Below are 11,263 nucleotides of genomic sequence, written 5' to 3'. Positions count from 1 at the left end.
ACAAAAAAAAAAAAAAAAAAAGAAAGAAATCAAACATCCAAATAAGTGTTCACTGACTGGAAGACTCAACATAGTAAAGCTATCTGTTCTCCCCAAATTAATTTATACATTTACTTCAATCCCAATCAAAATCTCAGCAGGATTTTTTTGTATAGATTAGCCAATTCTAAATTTATATGGGTAGAAAAAGGAACTAGAATAGCAAAAACAATTTTTTAAAAAAGCAAAGTTGGAGGAGTCAACTGATTTTTAAGACTTACTGTGAAACTATAGTTATCCAGTTAGTGTGATATTGGCAAAAGGATGCACATGTAGACCAATGGAACAGAACAGAGAGTGCAGACGCAGACATAGGACCACACCACTATGACCATTTGGTCTTTGACAAAGGTACAAATGGAGAAAGGATAGTTTTTCTTTTTTTTTTTTCCCTTTTTCTCTGTTTTCGTGACCGGCAACGGGATCGCAACCCTCGGTGTCGCGCCCGCACCGCGCTCAACCAGTGAGCGGACCAGTCTCTATATGGGATCCGAACCCTCGGCGGGAGCGCCACCATGCTCCCAAGCACCACACTCTACCGAGTGCTCCACCGGGCCGGCCCGAAAGGATAGTTTTTCAACAACTGGTGTTGAAAATATTAGCTTACTACAGAAAAAAAAAACTGAACCTGAACTGACCTTACACCTTATACAAACATTAACTCAAAATAAATCATACATATAAAAATAAAACATAAAACTATAATACTTTTAGAAGAAAATATAAAATCTTTTGTGACTGGGGATTAGGTGAAGAGTTCTTAGAAATGACAATAAAATCATGATCCATGAAAGAAAAAGCTGATAAATTAAACTTCATCAAAATTAAGAACTGTCATTCTACCAAAGATACAGTCAAGAAAATGAAAAGACAAGGTACGAACTGGGAGAAAATATTTGCAAATCACATATCCAACAAAGGGCTTTTATCTGCAATATTTAAAGAACTACTCAACAGTAAGAGAATAAACAACCAAAGTGACCTGACAGATTTCCTTAAATGTCTGGATCAAAAAAACAAAAGCATGTTTGTCTCTTTAAATCATACAGAGGGGGTCAAAAGGCAGGCAGGCATCTGGGTTGGTCCCTCAGGGAATCACCAAGACCAATAAAAATGCACAACTCCTAATTTTTGGAAGGCAAGGTCCTTACTGCCTACCCTGGCACCAACCAGCTGCTCCAGGAAGGTAGCCTGTGGTTTCCATGACCTCAGCAGGACTGAGGAATGGTGGATGGTAGTTGGTTCACACATGCTGCTGTCTTCCCAAATTTTAGCAGCCTCTCCCTTCATGAAGCAATTCCCTTAGTTGTTGTTAAGTGTCTGATCGGGTTTCAGAGTTCCAAAGTAGATTATTCTGATCATGTTTTTCCAGTTTAGTGGTTGTTTTTATGGAAGGGCAGACCCCTGAAGCTTCCTGCTCTGCCATTTTCTGTGACATCTCCCGCTACTGTGTTTTTGACTATTATGTCTTTGTATAATTTTGTTTGTGGTTGCTCTAGAGACTACAAAGTACAGACTAAGTTTTCACTTCAAGTTTAATGTAGAACCTGACAACCATATAGGTCCCTTTGTTCTCTACCCTTTATCTTTTAGGTATTTTATACATTACATCTACATACATTTTTTGTTTGGTTAGCTTTTTTTTCCAATCTCTTTTCTTTTTCTTTTGAAAGTTTAACGTATTATTGTGATTGTTTCTCTTTCTTTATTTTAGCTCCCACTTATATATCTGCATACATTTTTTTTTTTTTTGTCTTTTTGTCTTTTTTCCTGACCGGCAACGGATCGCAACCCTCCGTGTCGCGCCTGTACCGGACCGGGACCGGCAACGGGATCGCAACCTTCGGTGTTGCCCCCGCTCCTCGCTCAGCCAGTGAGCGGCCGGTCTGTATGTGGGATCCAAACCCTCGGCGGGAGCGCCGCCACGCTTCCCAAGCGGCGCACTGTAGCAGTGCGCCACCGGGCCGGCCCCTATATCTACATACATTTAAAACCTCATCTAACAATGTTAGAATTTTTGTTTTCAACCATCAACTTATTTTAAAGAATTCAAGATGAGAAGAATATTTATTTTTACCTGGGTATTTAGCAGTTTCGTTGTTCTTCCTACATTCCTGTTATTTCAAGATTCCTTCTATATCATTATCTCTTCTGTCTGAAGATCTTCTTTAAGCCAATATTTTAGAGCAGGATGGCTGGCAACAAATTCTCTTAATTTTTCTTCATCTGAGAATGTCTTTATTTCACCTTTCTTAGGATATTATCACTTGGTATACAATTCTGGGTTTTACTTCTTGCAGCACATTAAAATGTTCACTTCCTTCTGTTCTTCATAATTTGATGAGACATCTGCAGTCATTCACATCCCTCAAGTAACACATCATTTTTCTCTGGCTGCTTTCAATTGTTTTTCTTTATCCGTAGCTTTCAGTATTGTAATTATGATGTGCCTGGGCATAAATTGGCTAGGGTTTATCCTATTTGGTGTTTACTGAGCATCTTGAATCTGCAGGTTTATGTATTTCATCAAATTTGGGGAGTGTTCAGCCATCATTTCTTCAGATATTTTTCTGCACTACATACTTTCTTCTCTTGGGATTCTAATGACAGAATTGTTAGACCTTTTGGTATAATCCCAGAGATTCCTGAGGTTCTGTTCATATTTTAAATCTTTGTTCTCTCTGCTGTTCAGATTGCATAATTCCTATCAATCTGTCTTCAAGTTCACAGACTCTTTCCTCTGACATTTTTTGGGGGGTGGTGGTGTGTTATTTTTCAGTTCTAAAATTTCCATTTGGTACTTTTTGGCGGGGGGGGGGCAGCTGGTTGGTACAGGGATTGAACCCTAGACCTTGGTGTTACCAGCACCACTCTCTAACCAGCTGAGCTAACTAGCTAGCCCCCATTTGGTACTCTTTTATGTTTTCATTTTGCCCAGATTTTCTGTCTTTTATTTCACAAATGTTCTTACTTGGAGCATTTTTACATGGCTACTTTAAAGTCTTCATCAGATAATTCTAACATCTGTATCCTCTCAATGCTAATGTCTATTGCTTGCCTTTTCCTATGTGAGTTGAAATTTTCCTGGTTCTTTGTATGCCAAGTAATTTTGGGTTGTATCCTAGATATCTGAATATTGTAAGACACTGTATCTTATTTAAATCTTATGGAGAATGTTGACATTATTTTGGCAGGCATTAAACCTGGTTGGATTCAGGTCACAAGTTCCAACGAGCCTTTTGTGGCTTGCGATTTCAATGTTAGTTTCATTTTTAAAAGTTTTGCACTAGTAGTCCGATCTTTCCCTGGGCTGTGGTTTTTTTCTTTAGTTTAGTTCTCCCCAGTCTTTAATATGCTCTTAGGATCAGATCCACACAGGTACAGTTTGGAAGTTGAGCCCAGCAGTTCATAAACAATTTTATGGGGTCGATTTCCTAATCTCCTTCCTCTTTGCAAAATACCCAGTACTTTCCAGTTTTCTGGGACTCTTCTTTTTTGTTCTCTGAACAGAAAGTGAGGCTTTATTTAAACCCATTCTGCCACATGTTTCTAAGCTGTGCCTGCATCCAGGACAAGGTAGCAGGAGGACAGAGAGAGAAAACAAGCAACAGAGATTCGACCCATCTTCTTGGGACCACATGTGTATGATTTTATTTCTAACTGGAGAAGAAAGTTCTCAGAATTTTAGTGCCTGCAGGCCCTTATTGCCACTTCTGTTGCTGCCAGGAATCCCCTTTCCCTCTCCCTGAGCCTGAACTGAAGGAGCTTCTCCTGGAGTTCTGTCTATTCCCCTTCCAGATTTTAGGCTATCTTGAGTCCAGCTTGGTTGGTACTAGAGGGGAAAAAAGGTGGTAAACTCACCACCACGGTCAGTGGTACTTCAAATTCTCATCTTCTTCCCCAATCTGCCTTTTACTGTTAACTTTTCAGAGTCCTTAAGTAGCTGCTGCATGCATTCTATTCAGGTTTTATAGCTGCATTCAATGGGAAGGACAGGATAGAGTGTACCTATAACATCTTACTCAGAACTGGAACCTCTGTTTCTGACTGCTTTTAGGATTTTTTCTCTTTAATTTTGGTTTTCTGCAGTTTGACCATGATATGCCTATCTGTAGTTTTCTTTGTATTTCTCTTGATCGAGGTTCACTAAGCTTCTTGAATTGTAGGTTGATAACTTTAATCAATTTTGGGAAATTCTCCGGCATTATCTCTTCTAAGATTTCTTTTGCTTCCTTCTCTCTTTCTTGGATTTTAATTATATTATACATACGGTATTCATTTGATACTGTCTTCCGTGTCTCTTATGCTTTATTCTTTTTTTATTCTATTTTTTCTCTCTGTGCTGCAGTCTACATAATTTCTATTGATCCATCTTTGAATTACCTGACTCTTTCTTTTGCTGTGCCTAGTCTTTCTTTTTTAACCTTAAACTAAAAAATCCTGAATAAAAAATGAAAAACTTGTCCAGCTGATTGTATATTTTTATTTCTCCTGTCTGAAATAAGTAATGGAACCAGGCATAAATAACTAATACTATATCATGATTTTTTTCCCCCAAAGAAAATTTTAAAAATACTCTATTATTAGTCGAGGAATCATCTTTTTCTAATCTTGGATAAGATTTTAAAATGAACAAATACTAGAAGAGAGGGTATATTTTTCTTCTCTCTATAGTAGCTGATTAGTTTCTATATGAATAAAGAAGAATGGGTATCTTTTTTCAGTTATTTAACAAGTATTTATTGACTAAACTCATGTGACAAGTTGAAGATGTCTTATCTAGGTTAAATAACAATCCATTTTACCACTTGACAGGGCTTTCCCAAAATCCATTTAACAGTGTACTCAAAGTTTTATACCACTTCCCCTGCCTCTTAAGAGTTCAGGGAGAAGGGACTGGGTTGTCTGGTTTCACTTAGCACTCCTTTCTTCCTAACTAATTCCATTTTATTCAAACCCCAGAACGAAGATTTATTGAACATCTCATATTAATTATGTGCTAAGCAATTTGCCAAGCATTGGGAAATACAAAGACAATTAAAAGATGGTTCCTAGAAGGACACAGATATAAAGAGGTACCATAAGATGTTAGAAAAATTAATGATAGAGGTAAATATATCATGCAGGAGAGGCAGAGTAGAAGTAGTAGAAGTAGTCATTTCTACCAAAAAGAGGTAGAAGATAAAAAACTTACAGTGAGGGCCGGCCCGTGGCTCACTCGGGAGAGTGCGGTGCTGATAACACCAAGGCCCCGGGTTCGGATCCCATATAGGGATGGCCGGTTTGCTCACTGGCTGAGCATGGTGCTGACAACACCAAGTCAAGGGTTAAGATCCCCTTACCGGTCATCTTTTAAAAAAAAAAAAAAACTTACAGTGAGTCTTGTAGTGTGACATAAGTTGCCTGGAGGAGAGGGGATAGGAGAAAAAGTTATTTCCCAGCAGTGATTTATTATTAAAGGTATGTATGGAAGGTGAAATACCATGCAATTTATTTAAAAAGCACAAATAGTCCAAGAAGATTTTTGGTGTGAAACTGGGAGGAAATTTTTATTTTTCTTATTTATCTCTTTCCTCCTAATTTTTAAAATTTTTCTTTGAAGGTTATCAACTGGCAAACATCTCTTCACATTCCACCACAAGCTAAACTGAGCCCTGAAGCCTCTGATCTTATTATTAAACTTTGCCGAGGACCAGAAGATCGCCTAGGCAAGAATGGTGCTGATGAAATAAAAGCTCATCCATTTTTTAAAACAATTGATTTCTCCAGTGACCTGAGACAGCAGTCCGCTTCATATATTCCTAAAATCACACACCCAACAGATACATCAAATTTCGATCCTGTTGATCCTGATAAGTTATGGAGTGATGATAATGAGGAAGAAAATGTAAATGACACTCTTAATGGATGGTATAAAAATGGAAAGCACCCTGAACATGCTTTCTACGAATTTACCTTTCGAAGATTTTTTGATGACAATGGCTACCCATATAATTATCCAAAGCCTATTGAATATGAATACATTAATTCACAAGGGTCAGAGCAAAAGTTGGATGAAGATGATCAACACACAGGCTCAGAGGTGAAAAATCGTGACCTAGTATATGTTTAAAACACTAGGAAATAATTGTAACGAGGATTTGCGAAAAGGCCTGAATGCAGGATTTTTTGAGGTTTTAAGAGTAAAATTATGCAAATGTGGCAGAGCTATGTATGTGTGCTCTGTGTACAATATTTAATTTTCCTAAATTATGGGAAATCCTTTTGAAATGTTAATTTATTCCAGCCTTTTTAATCAGTAATTTAGAAAAAAAAATCGTTATAAGGAAAGTAAATTATGAACTGAATATTATAGTCAGTTCTTGGTACTTAAAGTACTTAAAATAAAAAATAGTGGTTTGTTTAAAGGAAAAGCCTCGTATCTATTTGCATATATGCTAAATAATTTTAAAAGACGAGTTTTTGAAATTTTTTTGAAAGACAGTTTTAGTTTTGTCTTGCTTTAACCAAATATGGAACATACCCTTTATTTACACAGCTTTTTTTTCCCCCTTAACCTTGTTTTGGGTACAAAATAAGCTAGAGTAATTAAGCCATCATGTTGATTGTTCCTAGGCTAATGATATCTGTATCGTTAACTTCCTGGAACTAAGAAATACAGGGTTAAAACAATATAAATGCGTTCATCAGAAGGAAAAATAATGTAGTCTATCTTTTTCCCCCCTCTGAAATATTCAGTCTGTAGCATTTATTTCTTAATAGTTACTGGCTTTTAAAAGAAGCCAAAGCACTACTAGTTTTCTTTCCATACTGATAGTTTTAATGCTGCTTCCAGTTTTAAAAGAGAACAAAGCTGCCATAAATAAAAAATTTCAAATACTAAAAGTGAAGATCTTTTGCATTTTTACTTTGAAATTTAATAAAATATTCCACCATTCTTAGCAGAGAAATTATTTTCAGTTTCATATTAAACTTCGGTTAGAAATTATTTGTGGGTTCACCTTGATCAAAAAAAAAATTACTTGTGATAACTCACTAGAAAAGTACTTTTTCTATACAGTGACTAGTTTTGATTATGTCATCAATGTTACAGGTTTCTTCCTCTTTCAGGACAATGCTGCATATACAGATTGTTATTGGCACAAGAAAATCTGGCTATTTGGCAGTATTCTACCTAAGGGCAGATTAATTGATGAAAAAGTTAATTATTAACTCTTAATTGAGATGGCCATTAGTAAATAGGAAAAGTTACATAGTGTCTCAGTAGAAAATTCAAGTTCTAACTTATTTAAGGTTAAATAATGTTTTTCAACATGCCTATTACATACGTTTAGGTTCTAAGAAAGACTTGTGGTTTCATACCAAAATACATATAGCTTATCTTTTAGAAGAGGGGAAAAGGGCTCTATTCTGACCTTAGTAAAGTTTCTATTTTATTTTATTTCCTTAAGCTACACTGATATGGAATCGTTTTATTCGAACTTACTATTTGTGGATAAGAGGCATAATTTTAGTGATTTTCAAACTTTTAGCTTTCTTCACATAAAAGCTAGTGGAAACCGTATATATAGTAAAATTAAAGGCAAAGCTGTTCCAGTTTAAATTGGGGGAAGGGCACAGAACACTTACAAGCTCACACTTCCCACCTTTTTACAGGTGATCCTCTCAGAGCTCAGCCTGAAAACCACTGCCATGTTATGGTGGGTGTTTCGGGGTCACTGGTTCTTTATCTAATTAAATGAAAGCTGTGGACTCCCCAGAAAAAAATGCACATGGATGCATATGCAGAAAATGTTACGGGCATGTTGAAACCCGTCACAGACTCTACGTTAAGGACCTCTGTCCTATAAGAAAATTGATATATTAAACTAAGAACTTTGGCTTTGAATTTACTGATCAGTACTCACGTTAGCATATCTTGTATAAACACTGATAATTTGTGATGGAAAAGGTCTGTAGCATGTGATAAGATGACCCTATGGATGCCTCTGTCTTGCTGGTACAACACTAAGATGTTTTAAATACATTATTTTATGGGCATTGAAATGTTTAGCTCATTACAGGCTTGATACAGAACTATTTCTGAAGGGTTTCTAATCAGAGAATTGTAAGAAAGTGCACTATAATGAGATGGCAGTCTTCAAGGAACGTTGATTAGTACTATGAAATCCTATGCAAAACAAACTAGTTGGTTCAAGAATTTTTAGCTCAGTACTCACATGTATAAGATATCCCTCTTGCTCTTTGGGCTTTTTCAGTCAGATTTATTTAAATTTTCGTTTAGTTTTACTTCTGGACTATGGTGCAATACAGTAGGAAACAACTTTGTTACATTTATGTTGTAGGAAAACTAAGGTGCTGTCTCCTCCCCCTCACTCCCCACAAAATCTGTATTCCCTTATTCCTCAATGTAACAGACACTACAAATTTTGTATCCTTTTTTATTTTCCTCCGACAGTGTAAGCCCTTTTTGTGTTCATCTGAAGCAGTATACAAGTTTTTAGTATCTGCGGTTTTAACAGTTTGAATATACTTATTAGATATCTTATTCCCAAACTACATACGTTTCTTGCAGTATAGATGCTTCCTGACCAAAAAGATGAGAACAGCAACATAAAAAATCTAGATGCTCTCAATTGAAATGAAGTGAAAACATTGGTTCTACATGTTTTCTTTTTCAAATAATTTTCTCACTCATTAAAAAACTTGCTGTCCTTCTTATACTTACCCCTTTTATGCATATCAATAGTATTTATAAAATGTGTTCTATAATTATGTAATTGTAGATACTGTTATGTTTTGTCCAGTGAGATCCTGAGGCAGGTCCTATTGCTGTATCTTTTCTACCTTCTTATTTGTGATAGAAACTATAGAATGTATGACTAAGAAGTCACTTTGAGATTGACTTTTTAAAAAAGTTATTACCAGGCCGGCCCGTGGCTCACTTGGTAGAGTGCGGTGCTGATAACACCAAGGCCACGGGTTCGGATCCTATATAGGGATGGCCGGTTTGCTCACTGGCTGAGCGTGGTGCTGACAACACCAAGCCAAGGGTTGAGATCCCCTTACCGGTCATCTTTTATAAAAAAATAAAATAAAATAAAATAAAAAAGTTATTACCTTCTGCTGTTGCAAAGTGCAAAACTGTGAGGGGAAATGTTTTATTCTGACTTATTATTAATATGTTAGAAATTAGAGAAGACAGTGGGAGGATTTTTTTAGACATTGCTGCTGCTGTTACCCAAGGTACTTTAGAAATTTTTCTTTAATAAACAAAAATAAACAAAATTCCCTTTGGTATTTAAAGTGAAACATTTAGCCTATTTGTTTTCATCTGAAGCAAAAAGTAATTTGGGTCAACATATTGGTATATTTGTAAAGTGCCTTAGTATATATCCTTTTGTGGAAGGCACTACACAGTTTACTTTTATATTGTATTGTGTACATAAGTATTTTGTATTAAAATTGAATCAATGGCAACACTACAGTTTTATAAAATAATGCTTTGTTAGAAAAGGGATTACAGCTTTGCAATATAACTAAATTGTTTTGCATACTTCTGAATGTAATAGATATGAATAATCAGCGTGTGTTTTTAATGAATCTATTTGTATTTTCCCAATCAGTCTCTCTAGTGTAATGTTTGCTGGGATAATAAAAAAAAAAGCAAAATTCAAATCTTTCAATTATGTGTGAAAAGCTGACTTTTAAGCTGCTTAAGTATATTAATTTTTTTATTCAAAAATTTATTTTAAACTTTATTCTCTGAGAAAATTTATGATTAAAATTCTGATGGTTTGGAATTAAAATATATATAACTAATGATAGTAATTAGTTAGGTTAGGGCAAACTGAATATAGTGTAAATGTTAAATGTTTCTATTTAAATGTTTTCATTTTGTCCATATAATAAATACTTCATGTTAAAGGCTTTCTTCAGATTACAGGTTCAAAACTTTTTAATTGTCAAATTCTACATTTAGTATCATTTGAGTATAGCTTATAATTTTTAAAATGTGATGTTGGTTAATCTGTTTCCCTTTACTATCTTTTATCAAATGACATGCTTACTGGGTAAAATATGTCAATGTTTTTTCTTATATCAATTTTACATGGATGAACAAATACTAAGTTTTCTTCTTCTTCAAGCATTACCATCATTGTTATGTCTCCTTTTATCCCCTTGTTTGCACCCCTTGTAAATTTGTATTTGGTCTACATGAGGCTGTTATATAGCTGACACAAATTGCATTAGTCCTATGATTACTACATTGTGGACCCACATTTGACGTCACACATGCACACGCACACACACACACACGTCTCCTTATGTGTGTGAAGGGTAGAGGGAGGTACCCAAATGTACATCTGAAGCATAGACAATTATTGTACCCAGTATCCAGTCTTGTCTTCTTCCTTTCATTAACAGAGTTACCCAGAGATCCTGAACGTTTTGCTGGATTTGACTCTGGATGGAACTTTGGGTTGTTTCCCCTGATGAGAAAAAAAAAATGGTTCTCATGAGTACCTAGCTCTCAGAAGGGTTGACTAATGACAGGCTGCTGCTGTTCCCCAGTATCCATTCTCCCATTCTCTCTTTTACTAATAGAGCCCCCATCCCTCTCCGAGTTTTGACTGCACCACTAAAGCATGTTTCTCTTATTTTCTTGTAATTAGATATGGCCATCTGACTAGATTTTGGCTACTGGGATGTGAGCAGACATGATATGTGCAAATTCTACATACACTTAAAGTTGATATTGCATGCCCTCCACTTGCTCTTTCTCTCTTCCCACAGGATAGAACATGACATAGTGGTGATTTTTTTGTTTTTTTTTTTTGTCTTTTTTGTGACCGGCCGCACCGCGCTCAGCCAGTGAACGCACCAGCCATCCCTATATAGGATCCGAACCCGCGGTGGGAGCGCTGCGGCGCTCCCAGCGCGGTACTCTCCCGAGTGTGCCATGGGGTCGGCCCAATAGTGGTGATTTTATACCTAGTTTTCCATGAAAACTAGGAAAACACTAGTGATGGTGGATCAACAAAATGAATAGACCTGGTTACATGAGAGATTGTGTAAAGCAGAGTTGTCTGTCCAGCCTGGACTGATCAACTGCAGGATATTAGAGAAAATATATACATATAACCCACTGAGCCTATAACCTAACTAATATAGCGTATAATTTGTATTAGCATATAGTCTGATTTACAGAACAATTTAAGGA

The 11,263-nt window shown here is 36.1% G+C and overlaps 1 protein-coding gene across 1 annotated transcript in view; it reads left to right on the top strand.

Annotated features, from left to right (window-relative positions):
* The window catches only part of LOC103609901 (serine/threonine-protein kinase LATS1-like), a 9,640-nt gene extending 3,194 nt beyond the window's left edge, over positions 1-6,446 (top strand). Inside the window, exon 3 of the mRNA XM_008594162.1 lies at positions 5,642-6,446. Within this exon, the coding sequence (XP_008592384.1) occupies positions 5,642-6,151 (510 nt within the window). The 3' untranslated portion in view covers positions 6,152-6,446. The remainder of the gene's footprint in view (positions 1-5,641) is intronic.
* Positions 6,447-11,263: the final 4,817 nt, after the last annotated feature.

Source organism: Galeopterus variegatus, unplaced genomic scaffold, assembly GCF_000696425.1.
Source record: "Galeopterus variegatus unplaced genomic scaffold, G_variegatus-3.0.2 Scaffold10268, whole genome shotgun sequence".
NCBI lineage: Eukaryota > Metazoa > Chordata > Mammalia > Dermoptera > Cynocephalidae > Galeopterus > Galeopterus variegatus.
The sequence above is the reverse complement of the archived record's forward strand: the minus strand, read 5'-3'. Positions and strand labels throughout refer to the sequence as shown.